This window comes from Acomys russatus, chromosome 18 (genome assembly GCF_903995435.1).
Source record: "Acomys russatus chromosome 18, mAcoRus1.1, whole genome shotgun sequence".
NCBI classification, from domain to species: domain Eukaryota; kingdom Metazoa; phylum Chordata; class Mammalia; order Rodentia; family Muridae; genus Acomys; species Acomys russatus.
In genome coordinates this window covers 3,295,052-3,319,125 of record NC_067154.1, presented here as the reverse complement: position 1 = coordinate 3,319,125, position 24,074 = coordinate 3,295,052, and the positions used below count along the sequence as shown (strand labels likewise).

Sequence of the window (24,074 nt, the reverse complement as noted above, 5' to 3'; positions counted from 1 at the left end):
ATTTAAATACTTGTCGGAATCTAGACGCTGCCTACACGTCCTGTGGCGATTTGAATGAAGACGGCCCCTACATGGGGAGCAGCATCATTGGAGGTGTGGCCTTGCTGTAGGAAGTGTCACAGCAGGGTGGGCTTTGAGCTCTCAGATGCTCAAGCTGGGCCCAGTGTCACTGTCTCTCCCTGCTGCCTGCTGATGCAGATGGAGAGCTCTCAGCTCCTTCTCCAGCACCATGTCTGCCTGCACGCTGCCATGCTTCCCGCCATGCTGACAGTGGGCTGACCCTCCGAACATGTAAGCCGGCCCCAGTTAAATGTTCTCCTTGATAAGAGTTGCCGGGGTCGCGGAGTCTGTTCACAGCAGTAAAACCCTAAGACACTTCCCAACGTTCTATTCTAAGAACATGAAGTGTTTCCTTACATAGCATGCACACACATTCTCTCTTTCCCCCGCCCCCCAAAACAAACTAAGAACACTGTGGCCCTAAGGAGCAGCACTGGGTCACTTGTCTATCAAGAGGCCAGCTCTAAGGATGCTCCTGCATCCCAGGTGTTAGATGAGCTACAAGATCCTTTCAGCTCAAGTTCAAGTAAAGAAGATGGGCTAACAATATATACAGAATAGGACATTTTAAGACTTTTATTCTTAGCCGGGCGTGGTGGCGCACGCCTTTAATCCCAGCACTCGGGAGGCAGAGGCAGGCGGATCGCTGTGAGTTCAAGACCAGCCTGGTCTACAAAGTGAGTCCAGGATGGCCAAGGCTACACAGAGAAACCCTGTCTCGAAAAACCAGAAAAAAAAAAAAAAGACTTTTATTCTTATTTATGAGTGTATTCCTATTTATAGAGTATCATTGGGGAAAGTGTTACAAGTATAAATGTTTGTTTATTTTACATGCACACACAAAATACAACCACAAAAATTACAATCACGGAAGAAAATGAGGACGATTATGTTGTTCAAGAGTTTCTTCCTATTTTATGAATAAAAACTTTTTCTAGTCAGTTTTCTATTGTTGGATGTGGCATCTTACTTTCCTGAGCATAAGCAGGGTGTCTTTTTGCTTTGTTTGTTGTTTTAAAGGAATCCTGGGCTCCGCATTCCCATTTTCTGTTTACCAAGGCAACAAAGAGTATTTCTTAGCCTAGCTTTCCAATAAATGACTGAGGCTAACAGGGTGTGTCAAAGGTGGCCAGGTGACTCCCTTGGTTTAAATGTACTTGAACCAAGTTCTAACAAGTATGGCATCAGGCCACCAGGACAAGCACAGACAAAGAAACTCCAGCAGAGGAGGAGTGACATTTGGGGGTAAGAGCAGACTTACAACTGGTTTGGCAGAGGGCCTGCCTGCTACAGGAAGGAGCTGGGAGAATCCAGCAGCAAGGTCAGGCCACAGGGGCTGCACCTGTAGGGAGCAGGGTGTGGCCGAGCACACATAAGGCAGGCTGTGACTTCCAGATCCTTCCTCCCTGGAAACAGAGTTTAGTCTACAAAAGAGACACCTCAAGACTGGGCCCAGCAGTGTAAGGGAGTGAAGCTGTGAGCTTTTCTAAACAAGGGGATGAGCTATAATCCACTCAGCAGAATGGAGCTCCTACCACCCTTTTTAACTGTCCTTTTGCTGGCACACCAGCAAAGCGCAGGCTCTGTGAGGAAGCCAAATGCACAGCAGAAAAACATAAAATGCAAAGACATACAACTTCTGGTATGCACACTTCTAAATAGCTAGATCATGAGCAGAGAGCCACCCAGAATTCCTTTTCTTTTCTTTCTTTCTTTCTCTCTCTCTCTCTTTTTTTTTTTTTTGGTTTTTCAAGACAGGGATTTTCTGCATAGTGTTGGTTGTCCTGGACTCCCTTTGTAGACCAGGCTGGCCTCGAACTCAGAGATCCGCCTGCCTCTGCCTCCCAAGTGCTGGGATTAAAGGCGTGCGCCACCACACCCAGCGCAGAATTCCTTTTCAAAAAATGTCTGCTTGAGAGTTGCTAACACCAAATCAGACTGCAACAGGAAGCTGACTAAAGACATCCAGAAAAAGAAAGAACCCTTGAGTGTCACAAACACAGTCTCAGGAATAAATAATCTGAGAGTTGGATAAGAAATACAATGCCAGATATGGTGGCGCACACCTTTAATCCCAGCACGAGGGAGGCAGAGGCAGGCAGATCACTGTGAGTTCAAGGCCAGCCTGGTCTACAAAGTGAGTCCGGGACAGCCAAGGCTACACAGAGAAACCCAGCCTCGAAAAACCAAAAAAAAAAAAAAAAAAAAAAAAAAAAAAAAAAAAAAAGAAAGAAAGAAATACAGTTAAGGAATTCTTCCAGAAAGACACGGAATGCAGAAAAATAGACTTGCAGGGATGAAGGCTTACACAGAAAGTCTGCCAACTAATAAAAGCCAGGAAGAAAAAAATCAGAGAAAACACTGCAGAAACAGGGAAGTACCTTCTCCAAGCTGAGACAGTCTGTAAATGACATACCAAGGCACATCACTATGAAATTCCAGAACCCAGGGGGAAAAAAAAAACCTTCCTGGTAGGGAGGAGAATGTGTTTATGCAGGACACCCTGGGTTCCAGCGCAGCAGCTCGTGTGTGCAGACACCTGCCCTCGCACTCATGCGGACATGTCTCCTCTACTCGTCGTGACAGAAGCCTTCCCACGTGAAGGCTGTGCAGCCGGGCCAGATGCCTGGTGCCCTTCCTGCTTTTGGTGCTTGCCTAGGCACAAGCAAGCCGTCCAGTTTTGCTAAGTGCATGTAGGACTAAAGGAAAACTATGGAAAAGAAAACAGACTCTGTCTACTCACTAGGCCCATTAGTGAGGGATTTCTGGAGAAGAAAGGTAGAGAAGGAGCACTTCAGGACAGCTTCGTTTTAAAAACTTCAAAAACACTGTGAAAGGCAGCATGTCTCTGTTAGCAACATTACAATAGCGAATCTGTGAAGTAAATGTCAGCATTCACGCCTTTGACTCCAGGACTCAGGAGGCAGAGGCAGGCAGATTTCATGAGTTCGAGGCTAGCCTGGTCTACACTGTGTCTTCTGAGACAGCTAGAGCTACAGAGTGAGACCCTATCTCAAACAAAACAAAACAAAACAAATCATTAGTGTAACCTCAGTTCACTGCACTCATAAAGTCAGAGGCTCCCACCTCGGTGCCCTGCCGGCAGTAGGACAGGACCGGAAGTCTGCCCTTGCTCCGGAAGTTGGAACTGCCCACGATCACTGGCCGGCTGGCTGTCCGTGGAACATACAGCTCTCTTGGGTAAGTCTCACAGACCTGGGAATATCAAATGAAAGTACTTAACTCCAATCAGAAACCGAGAGGCTAGTAACTACAGGTAGATTAACTACAGATTTTCACCTCTTCCTCCATTCCTCCAAGTCTAATCCCCTAGTCTCACTCTGTGCCTCTCCGCACTCTGCCGCATTCCCAGGTGATAAAGCAGATGCTGGTGGAACGTACTGCTTTCCTCCCTGCTGTGGACCCATGCATGCCCCCTCCTGCTCCATTCCAATTCCCAAGTGTCACCTCCCTGTAACACCCAGTGACCACACTTATCAGGACACCAGAAAACTTCCTACCAGGCAACACACAGCCAACCACATTCTCCTAAGAACCAGAGAGGAAACAGAAACCAAGGAACACAACACCCACCCAACAAAGACAAGACACCTAGAATTACACTCTTCCCAATGCCAGATGCCTGGACACCGCATGAACACACAGTCACAGCCAGGATGGTATGTCTCCACGAGAGCCCAGCAACCCTACCACACAAGCACTGAGTACTCCAGCAAAGCTGAAGCACAGGAAAAGACCGTAGACAGCCTGTACGATTACAATGGAGGGCCTTAAAGAGGCCACGACTAAGTCCCTTAAAGAGATCTGTGAAAACACAGTGATAGGAAATCAGTGCAATAGTTCAAGACCTGAAAGTGGAAATAGAATTAATAAGGAAAACCCAAACTCAGAGAAGCAAGGAAACAAAAAATGTAAAAACTTGAACAGGAGCCATAGAGGCAGACTTCACCAACAGAACACAAGAGATGGAAGAGAGAATCTCTGACGTTGAAAACACAATAGAAGAAATGGGTAAGTTGGTCAAAAAAAAAAAAAAAAAACGTTAAATCTAGCTGGGCACAGTGGCACACTGCTGCAATCCTAGCACTCAGGGAGGCAGAGGCAGGGGGATCTCTGTGAGTTTGAAGCCTGCCTGGTCTGCAAAGTGAGATAGAGAAACCCTGTCTCAAAAAACAAAACAAAACAAAACAACAACAAAAATAGTTAAATCTAAAGACACTTCTAGAGTAAAACATCCAGGAAACCTGGAACACGATGAAAAGACTAAATTTAAGAAAAACAAGAAGAGAAGAAGGAAAAGAAACTCAGATGAAGGGCACAGAAAATATTTCCAGCAAAATCATAGAAGAAAATTTACTTATCAAAGTACAAAAAGCCTAAAGAACGTCAAATAGGGCGGACTAAAAAAGAAGGCCTCCTCAGCACATAGTAATCAAAACACTAAATGTACAGAACAAAGAAAGCACATTAAAAGCTGCAAGGGGAAAATGAACAAGTAACATATAAAGGCAAACATATTAAAATTACATCGGGCTGGGCGATGGCGGCACACTCCTTTAATTCCAGCACTTGGGAGGCAGAGGTAGGCGGATGTCTGTGAGTTTGAGGCCAGCCTGGTCTAAAGAGCGATTCCAGGACAGCCAGGGTTACACACAGAGAAAACCCCACCAAAAAAATTACATCTGGCCTCTCAATGGAGATTCTAAAAGCTACTTGGACAGAGGTGTTATAGACTCTAAGAGACCATAGATGCCAGCCCAAACTAGTATACCCAGCAAAACTTTCAGTTACCATAGATGAATAAAATAAGATAAAATCAAACTTAAATTTGTGTACAAATTTATCTACAAATCCAGCCCTACAGAAGGTAGTAAAAGGAAAACTCCAACCTGAAGAAGTTAACCACACCCAAAAAGATACAGGGAGTAATCCCAGGCCAACAAAATAAAAAAGGGAAGTGCACTGCACATACATACCACCAACACCACCAAAATAACAGGAAACAACAATCAATCATTGGTTATTGGTATTTCTCAGCATTAATAGTCTCAATTCCCCATAAGAAGACGCAGACTAACAGAATGCATGTGAAAATTGGATCCATTCTGTTGCTGCATAAAAAACAAACAAACAAACAACAACAAAGTCTACTTTAACATCAAGGATTTGGAAAGAGATTTTCCAAGCAAATGGGCCTAAGAAGAAAGTCTGACATAATAGACTTCAGACCAAACTGATCAGAAGACACGGGGAAGGACACTACATCCCTGTTGAAGGGAAACTTCAGCAAGAGGACACTGCAATTCTTAGCATCCATGTACCAAACACAGTGCACCCAAGTTCATAAAAGAAATGCTGCTATAGCTTAAATCACATATTGACCCTCACACACAGATAGTGGGAAAACTAACTCTCACTAATAGACAGGTTATCCAGCCAAAAACTAAACAAAGACATATTGGAGCTAACTGACATTATAAACCAAATGGGTCAAAGAAATATTTACAGAGCATTTCACCCAAACACAAAAGAATATACATTCTTCTCAGCACCTCTCAGAAGATTCTCCAAAATTAACCACATACTCAGACACAAAGGAAGTCTCAACAATACAGGAAAACTGAAATAACACGCTGCATCCTATCTGACCACTATGGGTTAAAGCTGGATATCAACAATAGAAGCAACAGCCTACAAAAGCATGAAAACCGAACAACTCTACTGAATCTAAAATGGGTGAAGAAAGAAATTAAAAGACTTTCTAGAATTTCTAGAATGAAAATGAATACACAACACACCCAAACTTATGGAACACAATGAAGGCAGTTCTAGGGGGCAAGTTCATAGAACTTAGTGCCTACATAAAAAGACATAACAAATTGGACAGATACTATGGGGCAAAAAATTCACCTTTAAAATGTAAAGAAGTGAGGGCAGCACGCTGTCTGCAGATGGCTGTAACCCTGCCACATGCTGCCCTCTGGAACTACTTCCCGGCCTGCTGCAGAGCTGCGTGCTTACCTTGTATTCTCGGTTGGCATCAGACAGCTGCCAGTTTGCATTGGGCACGCCCATCCTCTCATATTCCTCAGAAAGGTCAATAAGCTGCCAACCATTTAGTCGCTCGGAATCATTTTGCTTGGGATTATAAGAGAATGCATAGAGATCTTCATATTTTGCTGCAAAATAATAAAAGTCAATACAGTGGAATTTATAAGGCAGTGCACTACATAAAAACCTAATTTTGGGGGTTTTTCCATTTTTTTCTTTAAAGTCTTCAAAGAAGTGGCTAAGACATTAACATATATGAATTTAATATTTTCTCAATTTTGTAAAACATAGCTTACATAAAGGCATATGTATGGACTTAAGATTTAAGTTATACCAAAAAGTGCTTTAAAGGTTAAATCTTCTATGGTATGCTTTTCCTTTTTCTTGAATATTAAAAATTAAAAACATAAAGATACTTCTTACTCATCCTGTCCCTCAAATGTACTGCAAACAAAATACCAAGACTAAATCTAGAAAAGGCCATGTGTAGTATATGCCTAAAGCCCCAGCATTCACAAGATGAAGGCAGAAGGACTCTAAGTTTGACAGCAGCCTAGGCTACATAGTGCCAGCACATCAAAGAAGGAAAGAGGGAGGGAGGGATCAAACAGTCACAAACAAAGAGAGATGGCAGGGAGAGCAGGACACTGCCTTACACACCCTTAAGTTAATTTAAGGGGTATGGCTGTTCTGTCTGCCTTTATGTCTGCGCAGCACATTTGCTGCCGGTGCCTGTGCAGGCCAGAAGAGGGCATCAGGACCTCTGGAACTAGAACTCTCAGTTGTGAACTATCATGTGGGCGCTGGGAATCAAACCCTGGTCCTCTGGAAGAGAAGACAATGTTCTAAACCACTGAGTCATGTTCTCCAGCGCCAGAATTATCCACTATTATAGGTCAGTACGGCCCAAACCAGAAATGACACTGGCATATAACCATCTTTGTTCTTTCTCTCGGTTCAAACTAGGACAACGAACTGTATCAGACTCCATCTGCTCACAGAGACCGTGGGCCTGCTCCTAGATCACTCATGTGGGCGTCCGTCTGAACTGTTTAACTGAAATCGGGACTACAAGTAATCCAAGCTCTGTTGGGGACAGAAGCCTTCAGACCCCCGGCTTGGGTAATGGTAAGACTGATCCACTTATAGGGCTTCTATCCCTCCCACTGCTCCATCTGCTAAGACAGGACTCACTCTTATCTCCTGGTGCATCTACCACCTCAGCCACTGCTATGAGGACCATGACCTTCAGTGGCTTTTCACTTAGTAATACCTCTTTCACTAGTAGAGAAAACCCACATTAAAAGGAAAACGAGGAGCTAGGAAGAGAGGCTGGTCAGTAAAGTGCTTTCTGTAAAAAAACAAGGACTTGAGTTCAATCCCCAGCATCCAAGTAAAGGCCCAGAGGTGGTAGCACGTGGCTTAACCCCAGTGCTGGGGAAGTGCAAACAGGTGGCTCCTTGGGGCTCATAGCCTGCCAGCCTCACCTAAACTGGCAAGTGCCAGGTCCCAAATGACTATCTCAAACAGTAAAAGTGCATTTACTCCTAAGTAAAGGCACTGGACCCCGACCTCCATGTACACATGCACACATGTGCTTCCACATCTGCACATGCCTGAACATATACACAATGTGTCACTTGTCTATTAAGAAAGTTTTAAAGTATTAATACAACCTAAGGTAACTTCAGGTTTTACGACAAATACCTTTCATAATTCCTCCACTGGATACCATTCTTACAGATCAAAGCATTAGGTTCTATTATTTCTAAGCCATTGTCGGGTATTTCTACGCCCTCTCCCAAGGGGGCTGACAGCACACATGACCCTAAGAATGATTTAAAGACAAAATAACAATGCCACCTTAAAGCACCATGGAAGAGCCATCTTAGTGGCGTGCGTGAGCTCTGCTGCCTAAGAACCGTACCTTGTCTGGACAGCTGCAGCAGAGAGTTATAGATGTCATGGCAGTCTCTTTCTCTGGGAACAATGAAGTGCACAGTCCTGAAGTTCTTGCACTGAATCACAAGCGGGCACCCAGAAGTGGTCAGAGGCAGCTTCTCCACGGAGGCAATATGGTGGTGAAGTATCTACAACATAAGCAGACAGCCCTGTCATCAACCACACACAGCGGTGACGTGTGCTCGGCTCTACAGTGCATACCGTTAATGCTCAAATGCAGTCTCAGATGCTATGTGCCATCACCCTTCACATGGCTCGGTGACTGATGCCTGAGCCAAGAATATGTTGTCATCCTGTTTCCTCCATGATGCTAAACACTGGCTGAGTGAGGTGACATAGTAAAGCAGCAGTGACAGGACGGTGAGACACGTGCCCAGGGCTCTCCCTCGGGAGCATGCCATCCCCTTTCCTACTCTTTCTGCTCATTTGTTTCTATGGACTAGCATATGATCTCCCTGAGAACAGATGTTTTATACTAAAACTGGCTATTAGTTCTAAAATGGTGATATGAAAACACAACAGCTACTCAGTAACTATCTGCTAAAGGAATGAGGGGATAAGGGAGGAAGAAAGGCATCAGGTAGTCATGACAACCTTGAAGACCAAGTTGAGAGGATCAGCCATCCTGGATAGCAACACATATAAAAAGCTACTGTTAACAAAGAAGTGAAGCAGGTAACGTGCAGTCAATATGCCAAAGGCCCAGGACGACAGGCCAACAGCAGCCCCCACGTACACGGAAGCTTTGTTGTGAAAGAGCTGGGTCTAGCAACAAAAGAAGGAAGCAGCCAACAAATGGTACCAAGTCCCCATGGCACGCCACACACCTAAGTCTCTCACAGATGGATTAAGAACTGATGTGTGGACAGTCTGTACTCAGCACGTTAACAACACATCAGTGGCTCATCTGAATTAGACAGGCAGGCATCTTTAAGGTGGCCACGCCAGTGTTGCTGAGGCACAGGAAAACATGACGCTCCACTGACAGAAACAACCATTATGAAGGATTAACATGAAAGTTTAAACATGTATCTCTACAAGACACAGCAATGTCTTCTTATTCCAGGAAAACGTCCAAGAGAAATCCCAGCACATTTTTGGCTTGTTTTGTGTTTTTTTGAGACACAGTTTCTCTGTGTACCTCTAGCTGTCCTGACCAGCTGTTGTAGACCAGGCTGGTCCTAAACTCACAGAGATCTGCCTGGGATTACAGGCTGGGATTACACATATTTAGAAAGCACATATTTAGAAAGAAATACACATAAGATGCTTGTGGAGTTGACTCTTCGACATCACAGGATTTGGGGGCATCAACACCTTCATCTCAAGCTTCCTTTTGGTTCTCCTGACACTTCACAGCTAATAATCCACTGACTATACATATTTATAGTAACATAACCATTAACATATGTTGTATATTAGACACAGTGAAAATATATGAGGCCCCTGGGATATCACTTTTTTTTTGTACTATGCAATTTCCTAGAGAAACAAACAGGATCTGCTCATGATTTGATGATGAGCAGCCCACAGCATTTTAAGCAGATCTTTGCAGCAGTTTATCTTTTGGCAATAGTAATAGAAGTATAATATATATATATATACATATATATATAGTGTTATTATATAAATAATAACAAATTATTTCAGTAGTATAGTAGTATGTTAACTCCAAATAGTACCATCTATACCTTGTGTGTCTATATGTAAATTTTGATAAATCTGTACAATAAATGTTTATATTTTATAATAGTAAACAACAAAATGATCATATATTTAATGTACCCATGACATATTTAACTTTTTCTTAATTTATGTAATACTGTTATGCTACGTTGTTTATCTGTAAGTTTGTTTTTCAAATTGTAATCTTAAAAGAGGACGAGGAGGACGAGGAGGAGGAGGAAGGGAGGAGAGCTGGAGAAATGGCTTAGCAGTTAAGAACATGTCCTCCTGCAGAGGATCTGAGTGTAGTTCCCAACACCTATGTCAAGTGGCTCATAACCACCTGTTCAGAGATCCACTGCCCTCTTCTGTACTCCATGGGCACCTGAATTCATGCATGCACACACTCCTACACAGAAATCCATGCATATCTATAAAAAAAAAATTTTTTTTTTTGGTTTTTCGAGACAGGGTTTCTCTGTGTAGCCTTGGCCATCCTGGACTCACTTTGTAGACCAGGCTGGCCTCGAACTCACAGTGACCCGCCTGCCTCTGCCTCCCGAGTGCTAGGATTAAAGGCGTGCGCCACCACGCCTGGCTTATATCCATAAAAATAATAAATCTTAAAAAGAAAAAAATTCATCGAATGAGTGGACCTATACAGTTCAAACGTAGCATGCTACTGCAGTATCCACTGCATTCCTTCTGCACACGCACACTTTCAAATGTACTTAAATGTATGCCTGCAATGCATATTTGGACATATATACAAAATACTTGTATAAGTACACTGCAATGTTTACAATTTTAAAAAAATTCCCTTAATTGTAACTTGGCAGTAAAAGGCTAGCGAATATACTGTGCAATCCATATGATTGCTAATATGCACAAACATTATCCAGACTTTAAAAGAAACTACCACAGGAACAAAGAGGCATTTTCTAAGTTTTTACAGAGGTCAAAAAAAAATTTTTTTTTTTTGGAGCTGTGTGTGGTGGCACATGCCTTTAATTCCAGCACTTGGGAGGCAGAGGCAGGCAGATCACTGTGAGTTGGAGGCCAGCCTGGTCTACAAAGTGAGTCCAGGACAGCCAGGACTACACAGAGAGACCCTGTCTCAAAAAACCAACCAACCAACCAAAAATGTCTGGTATTCCATATAATTCCATATTACAAATGGTATAGATTCACAGAAAGGAGGAGTCACTTGAAGACAGAAAACAGTTTGATTGATCTATGAGCAGTCAGTTACACGTGCCTGCAAGGCCAGCCTGGGCTATATATATAGCAAGACCCTGTGCAAAACAAAACAAATGAACAAACAAACAAAAAGCAAACCTAACAAAAAAAAGTTGGCTGAGATAAATAGGCAGCGATGAAATAAGCAGCCCCTGTTACTGCGCGGAGACAGTGCACCTTACCCAGGTTTCCTTTTGCTGAGCGTCAATGAACAGCAGATGTGTGGCTGTCAGATACAGTGTTCCCGTCAGTGACTTGTTGTTCGTACTAAACCGGTCAAGTAACTTTACTTGTTCAACCTAAGGAAGAAAGAGATGTTATTTTCATTTCAAAAGGAGTTATTTTTTTTATTTCTCTTGCTATGAGAACACATTCTGGCCAAAATCCACTCAGGGAGGGATAGGTTTGTTTGGCTGTCACTGAGGGAAGTCAGGGCAGAACCCCGAAGCAGATGCCATGGAGGAGCGCTGCCTGCTGCTCAGTCTGGGGATTGCTCGCTTGCTCACAGCGCATGCTTAGCTGGCATGCTTACAGAGCCGGGCACCAGCTGCCCAAGGAATGGTGCTGCCCACAGCACTAGGTGCTGGCTTCTCCTACAGCAATCAGTAATCAAGACAACCCTTACAGGCCCATCTAAGCGAGGCCATCCCTCCACTGAGGCTTCTCTCAGATAATCCTAGGCTGAGTTAGGTGGACAGGTAAGGCCAACCAGGACAACAGTACACATACAGTTTCTAACCCCAGGAGCTACATGCATCATTACCAGTTTCTGTCTCAAAATACAAGACGTTACTTAATATTCAGGGTAAAATTTCATTTGTCTCTTGAAGGAACACAGATATTTAGATGCCAGTGTGACCTAGGGAAGATTTTAAGAAACACCAACACTAGTGTACAAGGAGCGCAGAGTGCAGTGTGAGGGCGCCATCCATCTAAAAGCCCACTTTATTGTACATGCTGCCAAAGAGAGCACCTAGTACCTGCGGTGTAGCAGTTAATTTCCTCTGAGATTGAAACCTTCCATATGCAGGGAAGCTTCTTAATCTATAAGGTAAACAACTCAAAATAGCTTCAGGGAGTCCCAGAAACCGGCCAGGTTCTCCAGGCTCCTCCCTCCCACAGTGGGCAACAAAGGGGCTAAGAGTCACTCCCTGATAAGGCAAACTGCAAAGACTGACCAGACCTGCTCCCTGCAAGAAGCAGAGGCCAGAGCCCAGCCGGGCAACCTCCAAAAGGTTTAGTGCTTCCAAGTTACTTAGCTGGGACACTCTCTAACATGTTGAGCTGCCTGTAGACTGTGCCATGCGTGCCAGGTTCCCCACTTTTGTGCAGCATGACCAGTGCTGGGGTGGGCTTGGGCGCTGCAGCTGGCTTGGAGTCATGTGGGATTCTGTAAGTAACTCCTCACCCATATTTCTCTAAGTAATGCCTGTAAAACTCATAGTTCACCCAGCTGGACTTTGTTCTGTTGTGGGCTCCCTATGTGGGGTGAACAGCGATGTGTGCAGTATCTCCCCAAGAAGTTTTGCCACAAAACACCATCCAATTTTGTCTTAAGTGGAAAATCAAGCAGTCAGTTCTAGGAGTCCACTTCTGGGAAAATTAAAGCAGGAAGCCACTGTTTGTAAGCTCAGTGGCTGCTCTGTATTCCACTCGCTGCTGCACCAAACAGGGCTGCTGTGCAGCCAGCGCTGGCTCCTGCTCTCCTACAAGGCTGTTTTCTGCTCAGGCCGGTAGTGCGCTTTCTCCTAGAAACACTGATGCGCCACCTCCTAAGGCAGATCTCAGCAAGTTAACTTGCATTAATACTAACACAGAGAGAGAGAGAGAGAGAGACACAGACAGATGGACGGACGGACAGACACAGGGAGGGAGAAAGAGAGAGGGGGGAGGGGAGGGAAGGAGAGAGAGGGGAGGTAGTGAAGGAGGGAGGAAAGGAAGGAGGGAGGGAGAGAGAGAGAGAGAGCGCTGTCATAAAATACAGAGTGGGATCAAGACTGGTTGGGAAACTACAGCTTTAAAATTTTAATTACAAGGCTACATAGAAAAACCCTGACTCAAAAAAGCAAGAAAGGAAGAAAGAAAGAAAGAAAGAAAGAAAGAAAGAAAGAAAAGAAAAGAAAAGAAAAACAAAAACAAAAACAAAACAAAAAAAGCAAACAGGACCAACTACTTACTGCCCATTCCTCTCCATGTCAAAACTTGGCTAGAACGGGACACAGCCAAGCAAGCACAGTGACTAGACAACAAGCTCCCTTACTTTACCAAGCCCAGTAGTGAACATGTATGGAGCTAAGGGTTATGGGGAAGTTTCAACACCACTGAAGACGTCAGCAATATGTAGTACTTTAAAGAGCTCCTTGGAAAAAAATTAAAAAGAGCTTTAAAGGGTGGGGCCATGAATAAACAGGAAGTCTACTTTAAAAGGAAGTCCATGTGAAACTTCTTGGTTTGTAAATCCTTAAAAGACAGTATGCGCTTTTCATCCAAGCCTCAAAATGTGATGTCTGTTTCCCTAGAAAGTACAGTTACTTGCAAACTTGACTGTATGGGAGACAGTCTCACACTGTTCGTTCCAGTTCTCACTCCTGGTCCCTCATAGCTCTGCGTTCCCCAGTACAGACTGCGCCTATGCTGCACTGGCCTCCTGCGTGCCAAGGCAGGGAAGCAAAGCATGTATCTCTAGCACATTGAGAGCCAGTCTCAAAAAAACAGGAAAAAAGATAGGAAGGCATCATCCACGCCCAGATGAGGATTCATCTGCTAGTCACTTCTGTTCAAGGGGCCATTCTCTTTTGGGGGAGGGGAGGCAGGGGGTAGATTTGCTATGTAGCCAGGGCGCCTTGGACCTTGCTGGAGGCTCCTGAGACTGGGATCGAGGCAGTGTAGGCACACCTCATCTTGGGTAGCTAAGGGTCCATTCTCTATATGAATCCTATTCACCATCATCACTTCAGCCCATTTGCTAATGACTCCCCAAACTCTGACTGAACTCTCCCAGTCCTTACTGTCTGCTATACATGCAAGAACATTTCCCCACACAGTATTATGATAAATGCTTGACACACACTAATTATTTTCATTTTCACAACCCCAGTGCGGACTTACTATCCCATACAACTAGCACAGCTAGAACCAGGACAGCGGTTCCAGCCTTGTGAGTCTGAATCCTGACCTGGAACACTTAGCCAGGTATTATGCTGTCTGCACTTGGACACCTGAAGAGTCGTGACTTGCTGATTTCCCCCTTCCCTTATTCTGCATTCCATACGTGACTTACGCCATAAGCATCAAGTCGCCAGCACTGGGAATCATCCTCTGACTTCTTGACTCACCTACTGCAAACTCTGCTCCTTCCGTGAGCTTTAGTTGCTAGGCTAAGACAGAAGCCCATTCAAGTGTCAGCCGCTCCCCCTGAAAACTAGCACGCATCTCTGGACAACCACTGTCTCGTCTCTTTTTCTTTCTGAATCCCTCCAGGTGGCTAGAATACTGTTTGAGACAATAGATGTTTACCCACCTCAAATGAACAGCCAAGAAGAACTTACTTCCCATAAGGAAAAAACAAAAACAGAACAAATGAAAGATGACCACAGTATACCAGTGGTCCCTTGCTGAAATCATTAAAGGGACTTATAAAATAGGATTCTTCTTTATCTCGTTATCCTGTTATTTCTCATGCTGACTTTACCTTCTACAGCAGCTGACTAGCAAATATTCATTCAGTAATGCACGCATGAGCCACGTAGACAGACTCCTAGGAAACAATAATTGCTGCACTTGCTCACTGTCTATCAGTCCATCCCTCCCTCCACCCATTTACTTTGGCAATACAATTCTTACTGGCAATTCCAGCTCTCTGTCCCCACATCGTTACCCAACTGGAGAAAAATTCTCTTGTTTTAGAGAACCCCCAGATACTTTACAAGGGTTTTCTCAGAGCACAACAGAGAATTATAGTTCTCTTAGGGGTCTGCATCAAGGTGGAAAATCCCAGTTGAAAATACTCTAAGAATTTACATGCTTATTTCCTGCCCTCAAAGTTAGACCTTCAGATTTAGTTGGCCCCGTTCAAGATGGAAGGCCCAGCTGTCCAAAGCCTCACCTCCACTCCACCAGTGACAGAGGAGAGGAAAGCAAGGCAGTATCAGGAAGTTCTGTTCACTCTTATGCAACAACTTTCCCTCTGCTTCTTCATCTGAAATCTCCTCCTGCTCCTCCTCAACTCACACAAGCTGGCTTCCCTGTCTACCTTTAGAGTCTTTCTCTACGTACTTAAGGCTTGACACGTCTAATTCTCCCACCTTTTAAATTATTTTACTATAATGTTGGACCTTTATTTTTTTTTAATGTTGGACCTTTAAAACACGCACACACAGACATGCACACTCACTCCGAGTCCTTGAACGTGTACATAAATACACAATATTAAGCAAAGGGCATTTACTAGTTCTCTCAGTAAAAATCTGTTGGCTATTAACTCAAGGTTAATGTATCTGGGTCTCATTCCCTCACCTGTAAAATAAAAGCAACTATCCCCAAGAGAAGAACAGGTTACATAATGAATGCCAAGTACTGTGCCCTGTGTGCCCTATAAAAAAAGGCAATAAAATACTCAAACAAATGAAATGAGTGTTTGCAAAAATTACTACAGTTATCTGGTAAGGGAGCCTGAGGCTTACTAGTCTTTATTTGAACTCAAAAAGAGAAAGGAAAAGTGTACACAGTGTTTAAAAAATAAATTCAAGGGTCAGCAAGATGAGCCAGCAAGTAAAGATGCCTTGCATCTATCCAAGCCTGACCACCTGAGTCCAATATCTTTTTTTTTTTTTTTTTTTTTTGGTTTTTCGAGACAAGGTTTCTCTGTGTAGCCTTGGCCATCCTGGACTCACTTTGTAGACCAGGCTGGCCTCGAACTCACAGCGATCTGCCTGCCTCTGCCTCCCGAGTGCTGGGATTAAAGGCGTGCGCCACCACGCCCGGCTCCTGAGTCCAATTTCTAAGCCACACATGATGGAAGGAGCAAATTGTCACAGTAGCCCTTTAACCTGCACATGTGTGTCAGGGCACATGTGTACCGTAGCACTTATCTCTCATTCCCCTACCTCCACACAAAATAATTTATTTTTAAAAAGCCAACATAGTACTTAATGCATTATAAAGCTGTAAAATAAACTTTCTCTAATACACACTGTTGAGAGCAAGAATTAAAGCACCTCCCTTCTCTGAGAGTAATCAGAGAAAACAGAATTGTTGGTGCAGCAGACACAACAGCATTTTTTCTGTGATGGAACTTGGTAGTCCACGATAGGTACCAACAGCAGCACTCCAGTGTCAACATGGAGAGAAAATGCTGGGCTGGGTAGAGGTAACCATCAGGGAGAAGGAAACAGCACAGGTGTCGCTGAGAGAAACAATGGGCCTGCAGTAAGCAGGGCAGAGAGGAAGCCCGGTCTAGTCTAGTAACACGGAGGGGAAAGAATCAGAAATGGAAGGGTACCGCCTATTCCTTATTGTTGGCCTGTCAGACTGGGCGCAGATAAGGGAAAGTGAGTCAGAAAGGGCAGTCTGGAGTACACTCCACAGAGAGTTAATCACTACTTTAGTACCTTGGTTACATCAAACCAAGGAAATACAACAGCCAAAATCATTACCTATAGCCAACAGCTTCTACAGCGTCTCAGCATATGGATGAAGTTAAACTAAAGCATTTACTTCTGCTTAAAGTTCCGGAGAACACGAGTGGTTGGTGGAAAGCACACTCATTATTTTGCCCTTTATTGCAAATCCCCTCCAAAAAAATAAAAGCGCATCCCTTTCTTTGTCACCATCATCAGCATACAGATTGAAAGTGAGACTAGAGCCCAGATGTTCCTTCTCATTCCCCTTTGCCTGGGAGAAGGTACCAGACTTTTCTTAGGTGCCTGTCTTGGAAGCAACTATTTTAGGGCACTACCACTGAGGCACTATTAAAAAAAAAAAAAAAAAAAAAACCAAACCAAACCAAACCAAACTAAAACAAAAAACCAGCGTCAGGATTCTTTTTTGATTGTTTCTTTCTCTGTGTAGCCTTGGCTGTCCTAGAACTCGGTCTGTTGGCCTTGAACTCACAGAGATCCACCTGCCTCTGCCACTTCAAGTGCTCAGATTAAAGGTGTGCACCACCATGGCCAGCTGGCATCAGGAGTCTTAGAAAGCAAAAAGTAAATGGGGAAGAGATAAATGACAAAAGAATGAAAAACAATGGGGCAAGGAGAAAGAAACTGGAAGGTGTAGTCACTGTGTCGAGGCATGGTAAGTGCCAGCCCAGATTACATAACTGAACTGTGGCCAACCAAAGGTACCCGAAGGGCTTACAGGAGAAATTCACACTTCAACTGATTAAGACATTGGAAATGAATAAATACAGGCCATTATACACACAAAAAATTACAGTGTAAGAAGTTCAGACACCTGTTTTTCCCTCTCTGCGACAGGAGGAGACTAAGCAACCCTCTGTGATGAAGAACTGCACTTATTCCAGTTAGATTAGAGTGTGGGCGGTGCCTCCTGCGCCCCTCTCTCTAGCCAGCTATCTTCTGAGACGTTTGGAGCATTCTACAGCTCCTGTGAAGAGCTGGCTGTGGGAAAGGAAGAGGGCATTATGCTGGCATGCATGAGGCAGACAGTGATGCAGGGCGCTGACCCTTCCAGCCTGGGTGCTCAGTTGCTAGGACATCTGGCAGCTTACGTTATCAGTGAAGGATTAGGCACTTCCTAAAAGGGAAAAAGAGTGTTCTTGGATCATAAATCCAGGGGGAACTTGCAGTTCTATTTCACTGCGCTCTTCTGCCATGTTGAGCACAGAGCTTGTCATCTTAGAGTGAAAACAAAGACTTACACAGGCAGCTAACGGCTCCATTGGTAAAAGCACTTGTTGGCACGCCTGAGTTCAACCCTAGGACCCATGCATGGGTAGAAAAGCCACCTCCAGTAAGTTGTCCTCTGACCACTACACATACACTAAAGTGCACATGTGACACACACACACACACACACACACACACACACTTTTAAAAGTTAAAAAGGTTTTACAGTGGCCTTCCAAGTCTGCAGTTACTTGCTCATCTCTCAATTTTAATATTCTCCAGGTATCTCCTTTACCACACTGCTCTAGCTTTCTGGATAGTTCTTAGCTACTAGGCCTGAAAAGGGGAATGTTCCCTGTTGGGAACCCCCTTCCCCTCAACAGTTCCGCTTTAACTCATCGCTTTGTGCTGTCCCTCCGATGGCACCCTGGTCGTCTTCAGGGTCCCCGCTTGCTTCATTTGCTCTCTCAACACTTACCACTATCTAGCACAGTGCAGGCCCAACCACCCCCTCTATTTATTCTTGTTTCGCTTGACTACAAAACACATTTTCTCAAAGCGGTATTTGTCTGTCTAGTTCACTGCTCTCTGCCTAGTCTCATAGTATGTACAACGGTGCCTGTCCCAAGCAGAAGGCAGAGAGGGGCACAGTGGGCACAGAGGGAATTTGGGCGAGAAGAACACTCTCTGCCCCCTGTCTCACAGCTTCTGGTTTATTCCTCCTTTTCCTGCTCGGCGCCTTGACTTCTGCATGCTCCTTCCTGCAGGTCCCCAGGCCCTTCCATCCCCTCTCTTTCTGCGGAGTCGCAGAGTATCCCTTACATAAGCTCCAAAGACTTCCAGTGATTACTGAGACATCACATGGGTTTCTCTCCCCCTAGCTCAACACCCTCATGGCTAGCTGGTCACTACACAGAACCTTACCACCTGGTCTCTCTCCTCCATCTCTTCGTCTCCACTCCCATCCACAGAGCCCTCCCTCCACACTCCAACCTCTTCACTAGAGAACTATTCTATTAGGCAGGGGAGTGAGGAAGTAAAGAGAGAGGCTTTGTATCAGAAAAACCTCGATCCCAGAACCCAGCTCCTCCCAGCAACCAGTGAGCCAACGATTAGTTCCCAGTCAGCTACAGAGACAGGCCAAGTGACTTAATCTTGACAAACTGCAGGTTTTTTACCTGTAACATGGGATTGTACTAATGAAGGCCCAAATGGTGTCCTACTGGGCAAGTGTTCAAGTATGCCTCAAAACCTAAGATTTCAGGGGCTGAAGAACTGGCTTGGTGGCTAAGAGCACTTGCTGCCCCTAGAGAGGACCTAGGTTTGCGTCGCAGCACTCACCCATACCTCCAGGTCCATGGGGTGGAATGGCTTCGTCTGACCAGGCATGCATGTGGCACACATACATCCGTGCATGACAAACACTCAGGCACATGAAAATCAATCTTTAAACCCAAAAATGGGGCGGGGGAGGGGGGCGGGGAGAGGGTAGGGAGATGGGTCACTGGTTAAGTGCCCTTGTTGCTCTTATAGAAGACCCAAGGTCAGCGCCCAGCACCCAATGACATCTTACAACCATCAGTAACTCCAGTTGCAGGGAATCTGACCCTCTTCTGGCCTCCTTGGGCACCAAAGCACACACATGGCTATTAACTCAAGGTTAACGTATCTGAGTCTCGGTCCCTCACCTGTAAAATAAAAGCAACTATCCCTAAGAAAGGAACAGGTTAGAAAACTGATGCCAAGTACTGTGCCCTGTGTGCCCTATAAATAGAGGCAATAAAATAGTCAAATAAATGAAATAAATGTTTGCAAAAAATTACTACAATTATCTGGTCAGGCAGCTTGAGGCTTACTAGCCCTTATCTTAACTATCTAAGCTCAAAAAGAGAAAGGAAAAGAGCACATGGTGTTTAAAAGGCAAATGCAAGGGTCAGCGGTAAAGATGGCTGCCTCTATGCAAGGCTGACCACCTCAGTCCAATTTCTAGACCCACACATCATGGAAGGAGCAAGCACCCATACATAAAACAAATAAAACTAATAAGAACTAAAACAAACAAACAAACAAACAAAAACCTTTAACCTCTCAAGGTTGGAGAGATAGCTCAGTGGTCAAGAGCATTTGTTCTGCAAAAACAGGGACCTGGGTTTGAATCCCCAGCACCCATGTAAAAAGCTGGCCACAGTCACATGTGTCTGTGTCCCCAGCACTGGAGGAGCAATGTCAGGAGATACTGGAGCTAGAAAGTTAATTAGTACTCAGGTAAAACACTGATCTCTAATAGCAGACCAGTACAAAAGCAAGAATATATAACTACTATTTATGAGAAATGCAGAGAAGGAAAGACCTTTTAATTGGTTCTTCCTTTCTTTCTTTCTTTCTTTCTTTCTTTCTTTCTTTCTTTCTTTCTTGTTTTTTGAAATAGGGTTTCTCTGTGTAGACTTGGCTGCCCTGGACTCGCTTTGTAGACTAGGCTGGCCTCGAACTCACAGAGATCCGCCTGCCTCTGTCTCCCAGAGTGCTGGGATTACAGGTACGCACAGCCACGCTCAGCTTAGTTACTATTATTTCCTAAACTTAACAATTTCATTACAACTATCTATTCATGCTGGGAAAAGCATATCTAGTTTTTGGAGTTAGACATTAGGTTAAATTCTAACCGCCACGCGTGGCTAATCTGGCAGGTCATTCAAACCCACCAATTTCTTCCTCGCCTATAAATGGAAAATCTAAAACCACTGGCATTTTTAAATCAGTGAGAGTTCTAGTTCCATTTTGGTTGCTGTGATAACATACTCTGACATAAAGCAAGGATCTGTTTGGCTTAAAGTCTCAGGTCACAATGCACCACTGTGGGGCTTGAGAAAGCCTGACACTACCACAGTCAAGGGCAAAGAGAGAATAAATGCATGAGTGCCGGCCCCTTGCTTTCTCTACTTTTATACACTCAGAACCCAGACCACATGATGGTGTTGCTCGCATCAGGATAGACTGTCCCACTCCAACCCAGTTAAAAACAAAAAACAAAAAACCTCATAAGCATGCTCCCAGGTCAACGTGATCCAGCCAGTCCCTCACTGGGACTCCCTTCCCAAGTGACTACATTTGGCAAGTTGACAACTGAAAGTAACCATCACAGTGATAACATCTAATGAATTAATATATACGTAAAATGTGAACACTGAAATTATGACAGTATTACATAAGTGTCCACTGATGCAACTACCTAACAGAAGGTAATTATTCCTTTTCAAAAACAGATGTTAAACAACATTTTTAAAAAATCATTGAACAGTCATACAGCATTATAGTTAATTTTAAAATGTTTATTATTTTTCCTTGAGGGGTCAGGTGGGCATGCGCAGGCCAACAAACCTGTGTGGAGGTCAATGGGCCACTTTTGGCAGTTGGTTCTTTGCTTCCACCACATGGGTTGTCAGGTTTGGCACCAGGCACCTTTACCCACACTGAGCCATCTTGACAGCCCTACAAACAACTTTGAGCGTACTAACTAAACTACACATAGTTTAAGCAGCAATTTGAAACACAACCTTTTTTGACTGCAAATTAAATGTCTAGATGAAGATTATACATAATAAAAACAAAAAATTGGCTACTATGCTCTTTTTCCAAACCGTAATTTAAGGAAGCGGCACGGACTAGATAACAATGATCAGAGCGCATCATGGGGTTCATGGTGATCTTGCCGTGGTGTGCCCAGTGTCAGTCAAGTGTGTACATACTAGTACCTAGCAAAACTCCAACGTCTCCTTGTAGTCTATACACACCCACTTATGACTATTCCAGAGAAACAACTCAATGCCCCAGCAACACAGAGCTAGCTCCCTTAAGCAGCAACTTCAGTAGAAACCCAGCTGGAAATTGCTGAACCTTTAGAAAGACACGCCTGTAATCCCAGCACTCAGGGGCCAGCCTGGGTTACAAAGCAAGTCCAGAACAGCCAAGGATACACAGAGAAATCCTGTCGGCGGACGGGGGAATGGGGGTGGGAAGAGATAAACCTTACTTAGGGGCTGGAGAGATGGCTCAGTGGTTAAGAGCACTGGCTGCTCTTCCAGAGGACCACGTTCAATCCCCAGCACCCACATGGCAGTTCAAAACTGTCTGTAACTTCGGTTCCAGAGGATCTGACACCCTCACATCAAAGCACATGAAATTAAAAAGTTAAAAGAAAAAAAAGAAAAGAACGAGACCTTACCTAAAAACAGCAATAAGCTGCCTTACCTATTTCCAGCATGGGCTCACCATGAAAATAAGGCTGAGTCTAGAACAATATTCAAGGTTATAAGAGCTACAGGAAGAACCACCCCCCCTGCCCCAAAGCCAGAGATATTTATCAATTAATCATAAACTGGAGGGAAGTTTTTAAATAATGAAGAAATACTGGATTCAGTTCACTTTCAGTGTGTGTGTGTGTGTGTGTGTGTGTGTGTGTGTGTGTGTGTGTGTATGGGGGGGGGCGCGGGGAGATTGATTTACTGCAGCAAGAAAATGAGAATTAGATTGAGTTCTAAGTAGAAGGCAGTTTCTGAACCAACAGCTGTTAGGGCCCTGTGACCCTGCCAGGAACTAGCTCCCATGCCCACTCTCCTTTTCTTTCCTTCTGCTGGATATATAATCACCCTCCCATTTTCAAATTTTAAATGTCAGCAACTTAAATTCTCTAATTATTTTATTTTCCTTCTCTCTAAAGGAAAAAAAAGCCTGCTGGGTGCACACCTTTAATGCCAGCACTCAGGAGGCAGGCGAGCCTGCTCTACAGAGACAGCGAGCTACACAAAGAAACCCTGTCTCAAAAACAAAAATCTTGGAAAAGGAGTTAGATTTTCAGCATCTACAATTCTAGTACAAACAGTATAGGCAAATCCCAAAATAAATTCCAACAAAAATCTGTTAGCCCTAACATAAAGAGCTGTGAAACATTTCACAGAACAGTGAAGACATTTCAACTTGCTTCCAAATGATTTGTAGCTTTACGACCTTTAGGACAGGCAGAAAATCATTTTTACAGCTTTGGCAAAGCCAGAAGAGTTGTTTTCCATCTTAAAATGTTATTCAGGCCTTTTGATCTCCGTTTCTGTTTTGGTCCCTTCTGAAGCTGAAGTTTGGTTAATGCCTTGTTGGTAATAGTCCGGTGTCATTTCAGTTTTTAAACTTGAGACAAAAATCTCCTATATATATATAATATATGTGTATATAACATATACATACATACATATGTATATAATATATATGAGTTCATTCTCTGAATTCCTTTCACACAGAAACATTAAGCATAGACTTGACAAGCAAGCTCAGTTATGGGGAAGTTCTATGGACCTCTTACAATATGACACAGTCTTTCCCCTTCTGTGTAACTGCTGTCAAGCTGGCTCCCAACACTTCAAGTTGGAAGCACAAGAGGACTAGGAAAGTGAGTTAAGAGCCAGGGATGCTCGAACATTAGCACCGCGAATCCGCGGGCGGGGCACTTAAACCAGAGCAGGGCAAGTTCACACCGCACAATACTGACGGTGCGGGACCCACCCGGCTCCCGGCGAGTCAGGTGGCGGTCGGCCAGAAGCCCCTAGAGTAAAAACAGCCCCAATCTTGTCCAGGAGCGCGGAGCTCGCAGGGCGGCCACTGTCTACCGACTCCCCAAGCACCTCCTGCCAAGGCGCCTGCGCCGTCCGCACGGCCTCCGCACCCCCAAACTGCCGGCCGGCAGCGGAGGCCCCGCACCCCCAAACAGCTCGCCTGCCTCTGCCAGATGGACCCCGGCGGCCGCGAGGACTACCTTGGTCGTCCGGATGTGCTCCATCCCGGAGCGACGCCCGCTGGGTGCTTGGCCTCAGGAGAGCACCATCGGGAGAAAAACGGGGCGGTGACAGCCACCCCCAGGAACTCCCTCAACCCGCCAGCGTCAGCCAGCCTGCCGGCGGCGGCCACTGCGCAGGCGTCGTCTGGGAGCGCGGTCGCCTAGAAACACTTCCGCAAACCCCAGCCACAGAGTGGAGATTCTGACTGCGGGCAGAGCGTCGCGGGTCGCACCCATGGCCGATTCTACAGCGCCCTCTTTGGTGGAGGACTGGCATTGCCAAGGCCGACCAGGCTGACTCCTGAGTTCAGCCAGTCAGGGACCAGGCTCTGAGCTCTGAGATTTGAAGATACACCCCTAGCAAAAGTAATTCACCAGTGTGGGAGAGACCGAATGTCTCTGAACTT

The 24,074-nt window shown here is 44.7% G+C and overlaps 1 protein-coding gene across 2 annotated transcripts in view; it reads right to left on the bottom strand.

Moving 5' to 3' along the window:
- The window catches only part of Mtmr6 (myotubularin related protein 6), a 34,434-nt gene extending 10,620 nt beyond the window's left edge, over positions 1-23,814 (bottom strand). The window contains exons 1-5 of one of the 2 annotated variants that reach the window (XM_051160650.1): positions 23,647-23,814; positions 11,181-11,297; positions 8,060-8,222; positions 6,103-6,260; positions 3,148-3,276 (exon numbers count right to left, since the gene is read on the bottom strand). In XM_051160650.1, the coding sequence (XP_051016607.1) occupies positions 3,148-3,276; positions 6,103-6,260; positions 8,060-8,222; positions 11,181-11,297; positions 23,647-23,670 (591 nt within the window). In that variant the 5' untranslated portion in view covers positions 23,671-23,814. Of the gene's footprint in view, positions 1-3,147; positions 3,277-6,102; positions 6,261-8,059; positions 8,223-11,180; positions 11,298-23,646 lie in introns of those variants that run through there. The other variant, XM_051160649.1, reaches the window with a different exon arrangement.
- Between the last annotated feature and the right edge of the window lie 260 nt (positions 23,815-24,074).